Raw genomic sequence first — 20,718 nt, forward strand, 5'->3', positions numbered from 1 at the left:
CCCATACGAGGCATCTCCTATCTAAACACAAAGATTAATCCAGTGTAATTGGCCTGTTATGTTGGACATTGTCTTCTGTGTTGGCATCGATATGTTCTTGTCTTGCCCTTACTCTCATGGTGGGTAGAGTAAATAGTTCCGTGATTTGAGTGTTCATGGTAGGTCGCTCTATTCTTATGTGAATAGAATAGAGCGAATAGAGCGACCTACCATGAACACTCAAATCACGGAACTATTTACTCTACCCACCATGAGAGTAAGGGCAAGACAAGAACATATCGATGCCAACACAGAAGACAATGTCCAACATAACAGGCCAATTACACTGGATTAATCTTTGTGTTTAGATAGGAGATGCCTCGTATGGGCCAATAAGCCTTCTGCAGCCCCTATGTTTATCCCTTATGTATCCCCCATGTTTTCACCTTCATTGTATTATCACCTGACCTAATGCGGGTATAAAATCAACTAGTATTGTAAGATCTGTTCACTTGAGAATGAACCATGGAGGTTCGAAACGTCGTGCAAATTATACAAATAAGTGTAATACACTCTATAGTAAATCACTTCTTTTCTTCACCTTAAAAGTACGAAAATGAGTTTTGGAGAACTCCTATTTCAATTAAGCCCTGATGCTAAGAAAATAGTTAGAGGGATAGAAGCCCTAAACCAGAAAATAATAAATACAGAATATGCGGTCATATTCAATGAAACATGTTTGAAAGAAAACCTGCTGCCAGTATACACCAATATATATATATATATATATATATATATATATATATATATATATATATATATATATATATATATATATATATATATATATATATATATATATATATATATATATATATATATATATATATATATATATAAAATTTGGTTAAATATGACCGCATTATTGGCGTTGTTTATCTTATAGCGTAAGCTTTTTATGTTTCTATATTCTTAGTATCAGTATTAATGAGCATCAAGTTACCCAAATTATTGGTAAAGAAGTTTTAATAATTATTGAAGGAGTGATTTTCAACAACGTTTCGTTCCTCTCTGGAACATCTTCAGATTGTATAAAATAAATCTTTCTATAAATACTAGATTTTCTTTATTGCTTTTCTTAATACTCTAAAACAAATAAAGAGGCATAGAAAGCTTACACTATAAGATCCACAATGCCAGCAATGCGGTCAAATCTAAATAACTATGTTTAAATGAACGCCTGCTGCCCAAGTATGCAAAATACATATATAAATACGTACTATATATATAGCATCGCAGGAGAGCAGCACGATTACCCCACTTCATATAACCCCATTCCGGTCTCGTTTCTCGCAATAATTATTCCCTTTTATTTCAAGCTGTGTTTTATTTGGAAAAGATATCCCAAAATCCTTATGAGTGCTTAAACTGCTGGCACCAAGTGTTGGACGGCCGCAGTGAGAAACACTTCCTTGTGGTCTGTAGGGATTGTGACCAAGATGGTATGAAGCCTTCAGGTAATGTAGGGATTACGTCCAGGATCACTGAAAGCCTTGTGATAGTACTAGAAGGAATCTTTTTCTGAAAGAATTCTCCTGTGCTTTGCCACTTCATTCATAAGAATAAGGGAAATTTCTGAAAGTCTTTTTGGACCATACGAGACAGTTCCTATTTATATCCACACAAGATCAGTATATATATATATATATATATATATATATATATATATATATATATATATATATATATATATATATATATATATATATATATATATATATATATATATATATATATATATATATATATTGTCTAACCTAGGTTTGAAACAGTTTAGCGATCACCCGGAAATGCATTCCTTAAATCCAATAGCAAAACCTGTAGAATATTTTCATCATACCAATCTCGCTTCTTGTAGGTCGGCGTTCGATTCCCGATAGTTCAAGTGGTTGGGCACCATTCATTCCCTCCATCATACCCCAGTTCCTGATCCTCTTATCCTTTGTATGTGCTACATAGTAATACTGGCTTATCACTTTCTCCTAAAAATTACCTTGCCTTACCCATAAGATAACACGGACATTAACTTTTATATGTAGAAACTTAACATATTCCATTTTACCTGTGCTGGGAAATATGTAATATCGGGGGAGTGCAATCTGTCCAGATTTAGTTCATATTTAAATCGAAAGTAGTTTTTTTTTTCTACCTTTTAACATATGCGCAAAATAATTCCCCCGTGTAGAGTAACTTTAAATGCTGCAGAGGTATTAGTTTTTATAATTACTCGTGAATATTATCGCGTGACAGGTACCCCATATCAGGATGGCTTAGTGTGCTGGAGGCTGAGAGACGATAATCCAGCTCACGTCAGTCATCTTCAGCATTAAGGTATTATCGTCATGTTCGTCGTTACTTCACAGAGCTGTCTTAATCGATCTTAGAATTGTTATTGAATCATCAACACACACACACATTATTGTCACACTTACCCATCATATTCATAATTATATCCACCTTCAAAAACGTTCTGAAATCATGACAGACCAATTTTTTGTAACGTTATTCTGAAGACAGGAATAACTTGAGTCATTATAGTCTCCTGTTGTAAAGTTGTTGCTGTTCCTCTTACACAGCTGCTCCCACGGCTCCTGTTCTCAAAGAGCAGCCTCTTCAGATATGGTCTCGTAGTACCAGTCATGCTGCAGCCTCTTACGTCATTCTGTGTCTTGTCATTCCAAGAATGTAATGCATTATTGTATTTTTTCTTTTATTTTACAGACTATTATAGTCATTGTTTTATTTTTCGTCTATCAAACCCGTCTATTTATATTTTTCTCGACATTCTTCTTATTTCGTTTCTCATTTCCCATTTCTCATCTAGTTATTTCCTAAGATTATGTACTCTGGGTTGGATTTTTGTTGGGCCTTTATATTGACCTATTACCCAACACCCATCTTCTTTACCTTGCAATTGCTGGACTTGAACTCCAGCAACCACTCATCAGGCCCTTCCTGCAGTATAATCATGGCAGTCATGATACTTCTAGTAATCGTTCATTTGTCAGCATCAAATAGATCTAATTCCCCTCCACCGGATAGCAAGTTCTTGACTTTCTTATTCGTTCTTTCCAATGAATGTTTAATTTTACTTAGGCACTCTTTATTCCTTGAAAAATAAATTTCCTCTTCTTTCGGACTATCTTCATACATGAACTGGTCTCCCACTGGACAGTACGAGAAGTTTTCAACAAACCAAAACGGTGCAATCTGCATGCGCTACACACACGTCTACATATATATATATATATATATATATATATATATATATATATATATATATATATATATATATATATATATATATAATATAATCTCACAAGAAATCCAACGTAAAACTTCAAAGGGTAACAAACAAATAACGAAAGGACACCTAATTAAAATTTCTAAAAAGAGCAATTTTAGAGTTACCTGAAGCGGCGGCGAATTGCCTAAAATGGCAAGATTAAACGGGCCGGAGCCATATTAGACTATTTCAGAATTTATGACTCGCCCAAACTGCTCAATTTCCGACGATATGAAAATGAGGAAACACAGCCTCGCCTCCACCGCCCGATCTTTATTGACCAGTGGGAGCGAATATTATTAAATAATGCCAGGTTAGAATAAACACAAGTGTTCTGTTAGAATGAATAAAATGCCATGTTAGAATGAATACAATATGCTACGTTAGGATGAATAAGGTATATAAGTAATGAGGATGTCTTCTCACAGACATAATAACATTGGATTAAAACCCCCACACACTTGTGTATTTGTGAAACACACACACGTATTGTGTATTTACAAGTGTATTATGTAAGGAAATTACACCAAGTCTTTCGCATTCTCGCGAGTGCGAGAAGGTCTGAATGTGGGGATTAGAAACGAGACTTACATCTCAACGTCTAAACAGATTAGACGTTTATAATAAATACATTAATATCATTGTAAATTATTCGGTTGAATTAAAATATAAATAATCGCCAGTATTAATATTTATAGCGATATTAAAATTACACTGATAACTTACTAATAATTTAAATTTATAATAATAATTATAACCATAATACTGATAATCCACACTGATAAGGGGGGCGGCTGTGGCGACACAGAATGCCGGTTCAAATCCCCCGGATCCGCCCCTATAATATTCGCATAAAAATTAATAAAAAACTGCATTTAAGACACAATAAAAGGGAATGAATTAGTAAATTAATATAATGAACGGCACGCGGGGGAAACCTGTGCCCATTGAGTAGAAAATATTGATTTGATATACCCGGAAAGGTAAGCTAAATATTGACCAACGTTGGTCTGTTTGTATAAGGACTATCTACAAAGCTGGCATATTTAATAAACGCTGAATGGATACTATTACAGGAACGATGCAGGTAATTACTTTCTTTTTGTATTTTTGTTCGTGAACTGGTAAATAATGCAAACTAGATGAGATTGTATTCATGTAGTACGTAGATTTAATATAGACTGAGCTGTTTAAATATTTTGTTAATATAGCTACATATTGCGATGGTTTGAGAAATATGTCGTTTAGTTCACTGCAGAAAATTCCACGGTAGAAACTTGTGGAGGGTACCAATGGGGGAGGGGGGTGGGGGGGTTGGAGGGTACCATTGTGGGGGAGGGGGGGGGGGTAGCTGTGGTACCGTATGTGGTGGAGGGTACCATCACGGGGGTGGTCGCTGTCGTACCGGCCGTCGTAAAAGGTACCATCGTCGGTGGTGAAGTGGTCGCTACTTACATATAAATCTCGAAGAAAACCTCACTTAAGAAAATTAACTGCTTCTTTTACGAGATATCGAGGAAGGCTGAATACAGAGGATTCCACTCGTCTCATAAATTTATTGTTAATGACCATTTGCACGGTAATCTTTTAATTCCGTTTAAAGAAAGTCAAATTAAGAGATTAAACCATAAAACTTTGACTTCCTCAGTTTTTGAGTCAAAATTAAAATAACATTGCAATATTTTTTATAATTCTACGTTATATATTATTTAGAATAATACAAAACGGAGCTTTCAAATTTAGGTTCTAATTTGCATATCAGCATGTCTGCAAAGTTTTTTATACAGGGTGTCGCATAAGTTTGGAACCACAGAGTAATTACGTCCGGAGCTCATCCCCCTCACATGTCTCAGGGGAGTCACCTGAAGGCGTCGAGAAAATTCAGGTGATACATATGTGCATAAGCACATGTGTACCGCTCTGTGCTCACGTATACAGGGCGGTATACATAAGCACATCATCTATACATGTGTCACCATTACTCCTAACGCGAATATTTGTGAGACCATTACCTTTTTTTAATAGGGTATATTTATAACGTTGGTTACGATAGCGTTAAAACGCGACGTATTAGTTGAAAAATAGCTGATGCGTTAGAGATACCTTGAGTGTTTACTGCCCTCCCTTCCTGTCCTTCTTTAGTCCTTCGTCTTCCCGTCTACCCGATCTTCCCTGTACGTGGTAGTCCGCGACTGTTGTTCCTGTCAACAAGCTTGACGGCAGGTCCCCGCCAGGCGGCGTTCGAAGAAACAGCTGCTGTTATGTTCTGTACAAAGTTTTGACAGGTTATGCTAGAACCTATCGAAGCATCAATTTAATGATGCTTGATTCCAAAGCTGCCACCACTGTCATTCCAACGCTGCCACCACTGTGATCCCACCGCTGCCACCACTGTGATCCCACCGCTGCCACCACTGTCATCCCACCGCTGCCACCACTGTGCCATCACCTCTGCCCCAGTCCTCACCGGCGCCATTGTCGCTGCCTCTGCCAACGAGGCTCCCCGGAAGGGTCTATAAACGTTCCCCTGAATAAATAAACATTTCTCCTCAAGCGCCCCATCCATTTTGGCATTTTTCCAGTCTATGCTCTTTCATCCGTATTATACGTCGGGGTGAAAGAGCGGTGCTCTTAAATATTTTGGAACTTGGATCCAACAGAAAGTAACCGGATCGGGTGTTTGTTAGTATCCCCCCTGGCAAAGTTGTAGGGAATAATTGCTGTTTTCTTTATACTTTGGAGGTATAACCAATAACAAAAAAATAACACTTCTCATCTCAGGAACAAAGATATTTTACATTGTATTATATATTCCAGTGAAAAAAAAAGTTATTTACAATACCAGCATGTATTTGGAATCCATGCTTTCATGTATTTATTATTGCCCGGGTGAATAACTGACCATAATGCTTCTTTTTCTGTTTTAATGTTGTGTCTTTGGGAGTGATGAATGTCTACACTATAATGGGATCTCCTTGCACGCTAAGTCTTTTTTAGCTGTAGTCAAGCCTCTTGGAGCGTGTATGAATATTATTCTCGGATGTGCTCACTATTTATTGAGGTCATTTATTATTTAATATTTTACTATTGTTATTATTATTACTGGTTTAGTGTTATACTTGTATGAAATTTATAGTATAATTATTTCTCAATGTTAATTGCTCCAAGTTATGAATGTATACGTAGTATCGTTCATGATACTTATGCGAGGGGTTAACAGAAGCGATGTTTCTTCAATTATTTTGCTATTTGCAGGCGAGGAGTCACAATAACGTGGCTAAAGTATGTTGACCAGACCACACATTAGAAGGTGAAGGGACGACGACGTTTCGGTTCGTCCTGGACCATTCTCAAGTCGATTGAGAACCATTCTCAATCGACTTGAGAATGGTCCAGGACGGACCGAAACGTCGTCGTCCCTTCACCTTCTAGTATGTGGTCTGGTCAACTTACTTTAGCCACGTTATTGTGACTCATCGCCGGCACTTGTACATACTTTTGCTACCAATCATGTATATGTTGTTGAGTGGTCAGCTGGTGAATGCTTCACTTACAGCACAACGTAAGCTCTAAGATCACTAAGAAGACTGTATCTTCTAGGTGATTTTAGTTCTTGCAGATGATTGCATTTCTTACGGGGGATTGTAGTTTTTAAAAAGGTGATTGCAGGTCATACAGATGATTGTTGTTAAGGAACCATAGTGCAGCGTGGGAGCCTGTCTGATGCTCCCATCTCCTGGCATAGTGGTTATTATTGCTGCTTACATCGTGGGCATCATTAGCATGGAAATGATACGTTATTCACCGTTCTCTCTACTCTGAAACTTTCGCTGCAAATTGTGTATAATATATGGAAAAAAAAGTTCAGTATCTCCAGTTGCTTTTTGTAAGAGTTCATGCATATCCATATTATTTAACCTTGGCTTCTCTCTCTCTCTCTCTCTCTCTCTCTCTCTCTCTCTCTCTCTCTCTCTCTCTCTCTCTCTCTCTCTCTCTCTCTCTCTCTCTCTCTCTCTCTCTCTCTCTCTCTCTCTCTCTCTCTCTCTTTCTCTCTCTCTCCCTCTCTCTCTCTCTCTCTCTCTCTCTCTCTCTCTCTCTCTCTCTCTCTTTCTCTCTCTCTCTACACACCTCTTCTGTATCTCTCCCCCCTGTTTATTCAATGGATTAATAATTGTATTACCATTCTATCCACCATACCTCCTTCCTACATCCCTCCTCTTCCTCTTGCCTACCCTTTCTACCTCCTTCCTACCCTCTCTCCCCTCTCTACCTCTCTTCTCCCCTCCCTACCTCTCTTCTACTCTCCCTCTCTACCTCTATCCTACCCTGTCAACTTCCCTCCTACCGTTCTTGTCTTCCTCTTGTCCTCCCTACTTCCCTCTTTCCCTCCTACCCTGCCTGCTGCCCTCCCCCTTACAGTCATTCACGAGCGGCAGTCATAATCCTCTCAACACCCTCTTGGTCCACTCTATTATTGACGTTCTATAACTGCTGGTGCCGCAGAGAGGCGGAGGGTTCACTCTGTAAACACAGTTGTCAGCGTAAAACGCATTCATACAGGAAAATATAATGATTATTTGTTTCGTGCTTAAACAGAGACGCATTCATACGCAGGCACTCAAACACGTGGACTTGTTGACAGTTAGAGGGGTGTGAATGTTGGTAAATGTTGATATGGTATTTCATTCACAGGAGCATTCACGCGTGCACTCATATCTGAAGGGCTCTCATTTCATTCACGCGTGCACTCATATCTGAAGGGCTCTCATTTCATTCACGCGTGCACTCATTTCTGAGGAGCACTCCCTCGCGTGCGCACACTCACCCCACACTCACCCTACGCGAAAAGGCTATCAGAGCTTCCCCAAAAGTATCAACTTATTCAAGTACAGAAGTACTGGTCTCGCGATCTCCAACTCCATAGTCACAGGGTGTGACGTCAGACGAATCCGTAATCATATGGTGTGCCTTAAAACTAAACTATCAGGTTAAAGCACCAAGCCATTACGACTATATAGCACTGGGAAGGGGTCAGGATAAGGATTTGGGATCGGACGGGGGGAAAGGAATGGTTATCTTGAAATGATTTCGGGGCTTTTTTAATGTCCCCGCGGCCCGGTCCTCGACCAGGCCTCCACCCCCAGGAAGCAGCCCGTGACAGCTGACTAACACCCAGGTACCTATTTTACTGCTAGGTAACAGGGGCATAGGGTGAAAGAAACTCTGCCCATTGTTTCTCGCCGGCGCCTGGGATCGAACCCAGGACCACAGGATCACAAGTCCAGCGTGCTGTCCGCTCGGCCGACCGGCTCCCATGGTGCGTCAATATTTAATATTTTTATAATGTCGGTTCGATGGTGTGCCTTAAGACGAACCCACATCATAAAGTGATGTCAGCATGAGGCTGCAGCACTAGGCAGGAAGGGGTGATGCCACTGGATCAATGTTATACTAAGTGCTTTATTATTTGAATAATTGATCATTCATGAATGTTGGATGTCTTCATAATCGCAAATTGGAGCCCAGTGCCACAGGGCACTCAACAGGGGCCTTTTATCCTGGCTCAGGGATAAAACATCATTTCCATGGAGTGTGGAACACAGGTGAGAGAGAGCCACACTCACCAGACCATTGGCACAGATCACTACGTAGTAATAGATTGAAAAATTCAGGCAGGAATTCCCGAAGAGAGCCAATGATCATCATCAGCTGTCAGATATCACGATATAAACTTACGAATCACTATATAGGGTCAATAATCATTATACAGGGTTATAGACGTCACCATACAAGAGTCAGGAACACCACAGAAGGGGGGAAAGAGAATTACTATAAACGTGGCACCCAAAAGAAGGCACCGCAATTTAAGGAGCTTAAGAATTCCTATAAACTATGCGACACACAAACCATTATATGACACCCCTAAGGAATAGAGGGCCAAAGGCACCAATAGAGAGACACTCGACAACAAAATGTCCACGCAGCTATTACACTTCTCCACAGGAGTTTTAAAACTATTCTTGTTTTTAAATATGGCAATTCTGAACTCGTTTGGGGGAAGGTAGAAGAGACGTAACCCTTGTGGAGGACATGTTGAGGTGGTCGACGGTGTCCTTTACTGCTTATGGATCACTGTGGAGGGTTATGGATCACTATGGAGGGTTATGGATCACTGTGTATGGTTATGGATTGCTGTGGAGGGTTATGGATCACTGTGGAAGGTTATGGATCACTGTGTAGGGTTTTGGATTGCTGTGGAGGGGTATGGATCACTGTGGAGGATTATGGATTACTGTGGAGGGTTATGGATCACTGTGGAGGGTTATGGATCACTGTGGAGGGTTATGGATCACTGTGGAGGATTATGGATTACTGTGGAGGGTTATGGATCACTGTGGAGGGTTATGGATCACTGTGGATGGTTATGGATCACTGTGGAGGGTTATGGATCACTGTGGAGGCTTATGGATCACTGTGGAGGGTTATGGATTACTGTGGAGGATTGTGGATCACTGTGGAGGGTTATGGATCACTGTGGAGGGTTATGGATCACTGTGTAGGGTTTTGGATTGCTGTGGAGGGGTATGGATCACTGTGGAGTATTATGGATTACTGTGGAGGGTTATGGATCACTGTGGAGGGTTATGGATCACTGTGGAGGATTAATGATCACAATGGAGGTTAATGGATCACCATAGAGAGTTATTGATCATGAGCCATTAGCTGGTGCACGTAATGAGACTATGTAAACACACAAGATGGCGTATGTATGTTAACAAGGCTCTATTATATTGTCCAGAATCGATGCGTATTGTATAATAGTCGAAGGCGTAGTAGCGTCATGAATCACTGGCTTCTGGGAACTTCTTGAGAGACACACCTACGCAGAGGTCAAGTCTCTCGACGACACTCCAGAGGTTTATCGATTTGATTTCGTGGAGGGGAAAGAACAACAATGGGAGAGGCAGTGGGGGGTAATTTACGATACAACAACAACAACCTCGCGTCATTGGAGGACGCCGAGGCCGACGGCTGCTGTTTCTCGCTTTCCCTCTCTTGTTTTTCTCTCGTGGTTTGTCCGCGTTTTCCTGTTGGTCATTTGAGTTGTTTCACCCGCATATTACTTGGCAAAAATATGTGTTTTATTACACACACGCGCGCGTACACACACACACACACACACACACACACACACACACACACACACACACACACACACACACACACACACACACACACATACATGATCCAGAGGGACGTTAGAAAGAACTTTTTCAGGATCAGAGTAGTTAACAGATGGAATGAATTAAGCAGTGATGTGGTGGTGGAGGCTGACTCCATACACAGTTTCAAATGTAGATATGATAGAGCCCAGTAGGCTCAGGAATCTGTACACCAGTTGATTGACAGTTGAGAAGCGGGACCAAAGAACCAGAGCTCAACTCCCGCAAGCACAAATAGGTGAGTACACACACACACACACACACACACACACACACACACACACACACACACATACACACACACACACACACATTATATATATATATATATATATATATATATATATATATATATATATATATATATATATATATATATATATATATATATATATATATATATATATATATATATATATATATATATAATGTGTGTGTGTGTGTAATTACCTAAGTGTAGTTACAGGATGAGAGCTACGCTCGTGGTGTCCCGTCTTCCCAGCACTCTTGGAAGTGTATGTGTGTGTGTGTGCATACGCCTGCATACGCCACAGTGGGGGACGAGTCTTACCTTAATTCCGGGCAGTACAACGTCCCAAAGACGGTCTTAATGTCCACCTCCGTCCACTTGACTTTTACAATCACCCGACCGTTTAACTATTAATAACAGAATTAAAAAAAACTTTATCCACTGGAATTAAACTCATTTCAAACGATCGTCCGGCTTCATTGCTTAACGGATGAACACTTTACGTATGTATCCTAAAACAGATGACACTAAACAGAGGAGTGAACTAATGACGCTGTTGGGAAACTTGGCATGGAGGAGCGAGAGCGTGTGTGTGCGTGTGCCTCCTCTGGCACCCAGAGCAACACTGAGCTCCAGTCTTTCACAGGTACATATATAAGCTATGTCCAAGGTGCTGTTTGGCAACCCTGCCACTATGAGGTATACGCAATATACTCTTATTAATTCGCGTATTATTTGTATATTTGTCTGATTTTGAAAAATGGGAGTTTTTACCTTTGCCTTTTATTATAAATAATAATAAATAATAATAAGTCTATTAATACTAAGAACAAAAATATCATTAATTAGAATGATTACATAGTCATTATTGTTAAGAGTAATACAAATGCGAAAATGTTATTGAAATAATAATATACAATTTATATCAATTACATCCCACTAATTATGTAGTTATGATAGTTTAATAACATATAATATGACCAATTTTAATTTATTATTTAATAAATGTTACAGACTAAATTTATACCATACAAATCATTAAAATTTTTGGAGAGAAAGAAAACCAAAATTTGGTAAAACATTAAATCACCTTCGGCGTCAGTTGTCAAAAGTTGTTCTTTGCGTGAAAACATTTCATTTCCTTTGTGTCATGCTCAGGTGCCCTGCCCAAACGCTTCGGTTCGCTACTGCCGATAACATTTGGGTTTACTTCTATTTATAACACTTTGGTTCATTTCTGCCGATAACCCTTGAGTTTACTACTTTCTCCTCCAGCAACTGGTAAACCTGCTCATATTCACTGCCAAACAGAACAGAGGACCATACTTAACAACAGTAGGTCTAAATTATAGATTTAAGTACATATATTTACATCTGTCGTGAGTTTACAACCTGTTCTAATTAGATATAATTTGTTTAATTTACTAATTTGTAGATACAACTTCCTATTGTTCACTGCGACACAGGATTCATAAGAGACGCAGCTATAAAAGGCTAAAATGTGGAAGCAAACATAGGATAAAGTATTAAGATGTCTACCTCTATGCCAGATTAAATGAATGAGTTGAATGTTTAATAGTCCAGGTCTAAAATCTGTTAATGGGGTCTTCATGGCTAATGGAATCATGCCTCTTGATATATTGCCCATAATTAGCTAGATTAGCAAGCGATGTCTAGGCTAGATGTTTCTGGATTAACACTTCTGTACATAGAGAAGCTGGTGTTAGCAATGCCATACTTGGGGTTAGAGTGTTGGGATGTGACAAAGTTTCTGTCAGAATTTCTAGTCTCTTACTGTGATATTCCTTCTTCCTTCTAATATTTTCAGGAAGGAAGTTTACTTCCTTCTAATATTTGTTTGACGTTTGAATGTCTCAGATGTAAACCACGTGAATATCAATAGACTTTTTAAACTCGTGTTTATTACTTGAATTAGCAATTTTTTTATTCTTTTCCATCCTTGAATTTAATCAGTTCCACCAAATATATATATATATATATATATATATATATATATATAAAACAAATGTCTAGTTATCAATGTACGAATGTATTTTGAGGCCCATAATTTGTTCATGAATGCACTTTTTTGTACACATTCTATTGAAAAAAGGCTGCAATTAAGCTTTGTTGATTTAATAAATGCATATTTTTGGTGGAGGGTAACCTTTTGTATAATGGGGTCACGGTATAGTGGTCACGGTATAGTGGGGTCACGGTATAGTGGGGTCACGGTATAGTGGGGTCACGGTATATTGAGGCCATAGTATAGCACCGTTGTAGGAAAAATTTAGGTGTTGGTCGCTCATTCGAGCTGTGATGTTCACTGGTAACAAATATGAACAACTTCGACTGGACTACATGGAAGCCAAGCTCTGGCATTGGTGAACACATTACTAGTGAACATGTTCTTGGTGAACATGTTGAGCACACTGTTAGTGAACAATTTGTTACTGTGATGAACAAGTTGTTAGCTGATGAACTCGCAATTGGTGAACACACTCTTGGTAAATACGTTGTTGGTGACCACTCAATTGGTGAACAAATTCTCGGTGAAAAAAGTGGTAGGTAAATACACTTGTGTAGATCATCTAGAGTGCGTCTAGGAACACCCAGCGCATAAGTTCGAGCCCCCATCACGGCTCTTGTGAATTTTCTCATTCCTAGTAGCTTGCGCGTATCTTGGAACGTCAAGGTGATTACCTGGTTATCTCCGTTTGGCGCTCCTTCCACCTGGCCTGTCTACACACACACAAATGCCCCAATACACGTAAGCATTCCACTCCTCAGAGACTAATGGGCAAGCACCCCTCTGGGCAGTGTATGTTGGGTATTCCGTCTTGGTCTCGAAGGTGGCAGAGTGAAACAGTGTCTTCCAGCACTGTTTCCGTTGATGGTTGGCTGTTGATGGTTGGCTGTTGATGGCTGGCTGTTGATGGTTGGCTGTTGATGGTTGGCTGTTGATGGCTGGCTGTTGATGGTTGGCTGTTGATGGTTGGCTGTTGATGGTTGGCTGTTGATGGCTGGCTGTTGATGGTTGGCTGTTGATGGTTGGCTGTTGATGGTTGGCTGTTGATGGTTGGCTGTTGATGGTTGGCTGTTGATGGTTGGCTGTTGATGGCTGGCTGTTGATGGTTGGCTGTTGATGGTTGGCTGTTGATGGTTGGCTGTTGATGGTTGGCTGTTGATGGCTGGCTGTTGATGGTTGGCTGTTGATGGTTGGCTGTTGATGGTTGGCTGTTGATGGTTGGCTGTTGATGGTTGGCTGTTGATGGTTGGCTGTTGATGGTTGGCTGTTGATGGCTGGCTGTTGATGGTTGGCTGTTGATGGTTGGCTGTTGATGGTTGGCTGTTGATGGTTGGCTGTTGATGGCTGGCTGTTGATGGCTGGCTGTTGATGGTTGGCTGTTGATGGTTGGCTGTTGATGGTTGGCTGTTGATGGCTGGCTGTTGATGGTTGGCTGTTGATGGTTGGCTGTTGATGGTTGGCTGTTGATGGTTGGCTGTTGATGGTTGGCTGTTGATGGTTGGCTGTTGATGGTTGGCTGTTGATGGCTGGCTGTTGATGGTTGGCTGTTGATGGTTGGCTGTTGATGGTTGGCTGTTGATGGCTGGCTGTTGATGGCTGGCTGTTGATGGCTGGCTGTTGATGGTTGGCTGTTGATGGCTGATCTGGTTTGATGTGGAGATCCTACACCTGTGTCCAGGCTTCTATTGTCCTTCTGTCTGTTTATTGATTTATTTATAAAAAAAATTGAGAGAAAGAGGAACGGTCTTGAATGAGCCGATAAGCCTACCGTAGTTTTTTTTCTTTATTATTCTAAGGAGACTTTATTTTGGGAGCCTTAGGTCCTCTTTCGTAATAGTCTTTATACTTTCCCGTTGTTGGGGACAAGGAACCCTATACATAGACTTATCAAGGTCCCTCTAGCCAGCTAAACCAACCTTTCATCAGAATGCAACCCCACAACAGTTGCCTAACTCCCAGGTACCTAGTATAAAAATTAAAAAAAAAAATATTCTGGACGTCTTGGGTATGATAGACATATATATTACTTAAAATATGAGTTAATCTTCTTTTTTAGTACTGCTATTTAAATCTGCACAGGTTCCAGGTGAAAATAAAGTGGAACTACACAAAACGTAGAATAATTCGCTCTCAGTAAAGGAAATAAAATAAATCATATCTAGTGTGTTACTTAAGGTACCAATTGTGTGCGTTAGTAACGTTCCCAGTGTGCGGTAGTCAGGGTCTTCACCGTGCGTTAGTAAAGTACTCACTGTGCGTTAGTAAGGTACTCACTGTGCGTTAGTAAGGTGGCCCACTGTGCATTAGTAAAGATTCCCAGGAAAAGCAGTGTGTGTGCGCTAGCTGACTAATGTCTCCGCTGGGAATGTGCATTAGGTCTCCCCTCACTGCATACATTCCCCTCAGCCCTTGGCCCATTACCCTCGCTCACACGGACCAGGAGCTCAAAAAGAAGTCAGAAAGCATTATACCTACCGGGGGGTCTCGAGGGAATCTCGCACCTATATCACATTTCAGTCCTATACTGTTAATTAGTTCTAAAATTTAAAAAGAATAGGTAATAGAGGCTATGGGGGAGGGGAGTGTTTCTTCCACCCTTTGGGACTATAGGATAATGGTACCAAGATCTCCAGTGGGACTGTTGGATACTGGTACTAAGTCCCTGGTATGGGACTGCATTACATACCTCTCATTCTCTCATAACATTGTCACTCAACCCGTTCTCGCACTTTCGTATAGTCAATATTGACTTATTAAATACGTGCATATGTGACATACTAAACATACTAGTTTACCTTAAAAAGTTTCATAGAAAACACCTACCTTACCTAACCTTCTTAGTATGTTAAGATAAGCATCATATTGCTTCGTAATTACAATTATTACTTAACCTATTATAGGTACAGGTTAAGTAATAATTGAAATTACGAAGCAATAAAGATGCTTATCTTAACATACTAAGAAGGTTAGGTAAGGTCGGTGTTTCTATGAAGCTTTTCAAGGTAAACTAGTACTGTTTAGTATGTCACATATGCACGTATTTAATAAGTCAATATTGACTGTAAGAAAGTGCGAGAACGGGTTGTGTCACTATACACACCAAACAATACTTTTCACTCTAACTTTAATGGAATAACACTTTCCATACCTCATACAGCCCTGTATTCACCCTACATAGATCACTACACACACACGTCTCTTGACATGTTTTGAATTAACTTCGAAAACCTTAAACAGGACTTCGGCAGCGCTCTGGAATTTCCCTCTTTCGGCAGGATCAAGATGGCCGCCTGGCGCACTAAGACCTTGAAAACACCGTCATCAACAACAAATTAAAGCAAAACAAGAGATTCAGATTGCGGACCCAGAAACTAATTACAGAAGTTTTGGGAGATAAAAGGTTCTCGCATCGCTATGTTTTTTAGTCCTCAGAGTGTGCGTATTTCGTGGAAGGTGGCGATAGTCTTTGAGGAAGCTCCGTCTGCCGGCTTTAATGTGAAGTCGAAGTTCTAAATCAAGTAAAAACTGTTTATAACGTCTTGATCAAAGGATAATTTTTTTTTAGAACTATTTTGGTAAAGGTTGTGGCCAAAAGTCGGCCAAACCGAAACTCTACTGAACTCACTAGCAAGTTTTGGAGGCCCCAAATCGGAGCCCAACCAGGGTTTTACAGTTGACCCGACCTCACTTTGGAAATAAGGCGATCTGTATTAGCACTTTATTACTTAATGAAGAGACAAGTAACACGCAAAGTGGTCTACGTTCTCGACTCACACTCGAGAGACCTGAGCTAGAGCCCCGGGCCAGACAGGAACGGTTAGGCACGTTTCGTTTCCAATGACGCCTCTGGTGCAGGCGATGAGTCACAATAACGTGGCGAGAGTATGTTGACCAGACACACACTAGAAGGTGAAGGGACGACGACGTTTCTTTCCGTCCTGGACCATTCTCAAGTCGATTGTGACTTGAGAACTCTCAAGACAATCGACTTGAGAATGGTCCAGGACGGGCCGAAACGTCGTCGTCCCTTCACCTTCTAGTGTGTGGTCTGGTCAACGCCTCTGGTCTCCAGCAGAACAATAGGCATCAGGGAGTCAGGCAACTATTATGGTTTGCATCCTGAAGAAAGGACAATCTTTGACCTTGGGGAACCCCTCGAGCACTATAAGTGCAGGCTTCCTGTCCCCTACAGCAGGAATATAGTACGCATGCATTAAGATAAAAAAAACTTAAACATTTGTTTCTTCAAGGAAAATATACATACACAAGAAAGCAAAATACACCTCTGGGTTTCGGTGTATACCCACGGTCGGGTATGAATACACAAGTAAGGTTTAACTAGGTGGTCGTATACGCCAGCGAGTATTCACCACGTCAAGTGGATCATCCCATCCGGCTCAATACACCCTGTGACACTTCCTCCAGGGGCTCTCGAGCGGCGCTGTCGAGCGAATTGAATGCTTTTGTTACGGCGGCTCTTGTCTCTGGCCCTCGTCTTGAGTTAGGGCCTTTCTTTGTCACTTGGGCAGCCGGGTGCCCGCACTCGGTGCTGAAACTTTGTATAATATTACAGGTGCCAACTTCCCATGTTGGGGTTTTTTTCACTTTATCTTTCCTTTATTTGTTTTTAAACTAAGACTTTGGGTTCATAAGGGCTGTCAAATGACGTGCGTAGTGAAATTGCAAGCTAGAGCTGTTATTCCACCTCAACTCATCTGAAGAATGATCCAGAAACTCATTTATTTCACGAGAATGTACTTTGAAACTCTCACATAGGGAACTATCATAAAAGGAACTATCATATAAGGAACCTGGTGAAACTGCAAGCTCTCTCTCTCTCTCTCTCTCTCTCTCTCTCTCTCTCTCTCTTCTCTCTCTCTCTCTCTCTCTCATCTCTCTCTCTCTCTCCCCCTCCTCTCTCTCTCTCTCTCCTCCTCTCTCTCTCTCTCTCTCTCTCTCTCTCTCTCTCTCTTCTCTCTCTCCTCTCTCTCTCCTCTCTCTCGCTCTCTCTCTCTCCTCTCTCTCTCCTCTCTCTCTCTCTCTCTCTCTCTCTCTCTCTCTCTCTCTCCCCCTCCTCCTTCCTCTCTCTCTCTCTCTCTCTCTCTCTCCTCTCTCTCTCTCTCCTCTCTCTCTCTCTCTCTCTCTCTCTCTCTCTCTCTCTTCTCTCTCTCTCTCTCTCTCTCTCTCCCCTCCTCCCTCTCTCTCTCTCTCTCTCTCTCTCTCTCTCTCTCTCTCTCTCTCTCTCTCTCTCTCTCTCTCTCTCTCTCTCCTCTCTCTCTCTCTCTCTCTCTCTCTCTCTCTCTCTCTCTCTCCTCTCTCTCTCCTCTCTCTCTCTCTCTCCCTCTCTCTCTCTCTCCTCTCTCTCTCTCTCTCTCTCTCTCTCTCTCTCTCTCTCTCTCTCTCTCTCTCTCTCCTCTCTCTCTCTCTCTTCTCTCTCTCTCTCTCTCTCTCTCTCTCTTATTGTTGGTGTTTGTGACGAGACAAGAGAGCGAATAAGCCTGCGAAGTGTAATTATCCTTATCCTTATCTCTCTCTCTCTCTCTCTCCCTCTCTCTCTCTCTCTCCTCCTCTCTCTCTCTCTCTCTCTCCTCTCTCTCTCTCCTCTCTCTCTCTCTCTCTCTCTCTCCCCCTCCCTCCCTCTCTCTCTCTCTCTCTCTCTCTCTCTCTCTCCTCTCTCTCTCTCTCTCTCTCTCTCTCTCTCTCCTCTCTCTCTCTCTCTCTCTCTCTCTCTCTCTCTCTCTCTCTCTCTCCTCTCCTCTCTCTCTCTCTTCTCTCTCTCCTCTCTCTCTCTCTCTCTCTCTCTCCTCTCTCTCTCTCTCTCTCTCTCTCTCTCTCTCTCTCTCTCTCTCTCTCTCTCTCTCTCTCTCTCTCCTCTCTCTCTCTCTCTCTCTTATTGTTGGTGTTTGTGACGAAGACAAGAGAGCGAATAAGCCTGCGAAGTGTAATTATCCTTATCCTTGGTGAGGCTCGTGATAACAGCGTAGAGTTGGAGTCTCTCGTCGTGTATGTTGAGTGATCAGAATGGCCACATGACAAAATTAGTTTCCGGGTTATTATATTTGTCCAGGGTTCTCTAGGGGAGGGTAACTTTGATACAAATTTGGACTGAAGCCTCTTAAGGGCCCCTTGAAAGGTGCTTTTTCGTACCATTGGTTTCTTTGGATCATGTTCGCTGCAGAAGTGTCGTTCGAATGTTTTGTCATGGTTCTATTGGTGGCGGTTCGCTGTTCAGTCACGGTTTCGTAATAGTGCCTTGAATCGGTTTATGAATTAAAATAGAGAATTCCAGCCATTTTCATTCATTCAACATACAAGAGACAGTAGGAAGACCAGCGACTCCTGCAAAACTGAGCCCCGCATATAGGCACGACAAGGAACACAAAATAGACAAAGATGGTGGAAATTGGAGAGAAAAAAAGGCACCCCTCCAGCCTCATTTCTTTCTCTCACCATGGGTCGCACCCGTTACTGTAGCTCTGTCCATTCTTTCGTATGTTAGGTCCCTCTTCTATCTGTCTCACTCGTCTACATCACCCCCTCTCTGTCCACCTCACCCCTCTCTGTCTATCTGTCCCCTTTCTCGTAATCTTGAAATTCTCTCTCTTGTCTACACATTCTTCTCCCCTGCGCCCCCCCCCTCCCACCTACTGTATTCTCATATACCCCCTCCCTTTTTAATACAGCTACATCAGTGTATTCATACACGACTCCACACCCTCAACACGCCACAGTATACTCACCCACACACACAAATATAATATACACGCAAAATAACATACATGGTACCTAATATACAAAACAGTTTATTCAAGGAAATTATTTTCGCTATTAACGTCGCTTTTATGAGTTACGTAATATTCAAACAATGGGGATGGCATCAAAGGTAAATTACCCTGAGAGGGGAGTTGTGAGAGCCACCTCCATCCACACAGTTCGACAAGGAAGTACAACACATAACTAGGCCTGTCAGGAGATGAGCGCTTGGCGCCTAGATCCAGGAGTCAGAGCCCAAGAGTCGGATCTCGCTTTCCATGGACACAGATAGGTAAGCACTGATATACTTGTCCGTTCACCCTCCAGGTATATCGGGTCGTTGGCCCATCCTTGTAATGTTTGTTTCATATGTATGACTTTAGTACATATACGAGACTAGTATGTACGACCCTTGTATGTACGAGACTCGTATGCACGACCCTCGTATGTACGAGCCCTATCTCGCGTGTATGAACCTTGTGTGTACAGAGGAACACATTTTTATTATGAAATTTGAAGCATAGTTACAAAATTTTGGATGATATTCTGTGGTTGTCCCTACCATACTATTTTCCTCTTAACTTCTATTCTTGGTCAAAAGAACAAAATACATCAGAACATTATTTAAAAAGATCACAAGAATAGAGGAAACTGTTGACAGCCTATTGATAGCCTATAGTTGATAGACTATACGATATAATACGATATAATACAATATAATAAAATATATGTTGGCAAGTACTTGAGTAAAGAGGAACAGGAGGCTAATGGATCTCTTTCCGTGACGAAACATAAATAGAAGCTGACGTTTCAATTTCGAGTTTCGAAGTATTTCTTACGAATGTTGCAAAAGGTTTCATGTGTCTTCTCTACCTTGTGCGTTCACCCGCTGGGCTCAGTCACACAGTTTTGTCCATAGCAGCTATATACACACACGTCAAAAGGCGTATCCTTAGTTGGAAATGTTTGGCGGCTTATAACTTACATATTATAAGCGAAGGGAAATATTGGGAGAAAGCGTCAAGCTATTACGACTGTATAGCACAGGGAAGGGAGCAGGATAAGGATTTGGGATGGGACGGGGGGGAGGGGGAAAGGAATGGTGTCCAATCACTTGGACGGTCGGGAATTGAACTCC

The 20,718-nt window shown here is 41.2% G+C and overlaps 2 protein-coding genes across 2 annotated transcripts in view; both read right to left on the bottom strand.

Annotated features, from left to right (window-relative positions):
• LOC123754017 (CCN family member 2) overlaps positions 1 to 11,404 on the bottom strand; it is a 106,305-nt gene extending 94,901 nt beyond the window's left edge. Inside the window, exon 1 of the mRNA XM_045736128.2 lies at positions 11,120 to 11,404. The gene's annotated coding sequence lies outside the window, so the exon portion shown is untranslated. The remainder of the gene's footprint in view (positions 1 to 11,119) is intronic.
• A 2,180-nt stretch (positions 11,405 to 13,584) lies between these two features.
• On the bottom strand, positions 13,585 to 15,980 carry LOC123753879 (zonadhesin-like). The gene is made up of 2 exons (XM_069310893.1): positions 15,976 to 15,980; positions 13,585 to 14,524 (listed from the first exon to the last, which is right to left on the bottom strand). Exons 1-2 carry the CDS (start codon positions 15,978 to 15,980, stop codon positions 13,585 to 13,587), a joined length of 945 nt encoding a protein of 314 aa, XP_069166994.1.
• Positions 15,981 to 20,718: the final 4,738 nt, after the last annotated feature.

The sequence above is a fragment of the Procambarus clarkii genome, chromosome 6 (genome assembly GCF_040958095.1).
Source record: "Procambarus clarkii isolate CNS0578487 chromosome 6, FALCON_Pclarkii_2.0, whole genome shotgun sequence".
NCBI lineage: Eukaryota > Metazoa > Arthropoda > Malacostraca > Decapoda > Cambaridae > Procambarus > Procambarus clarkii.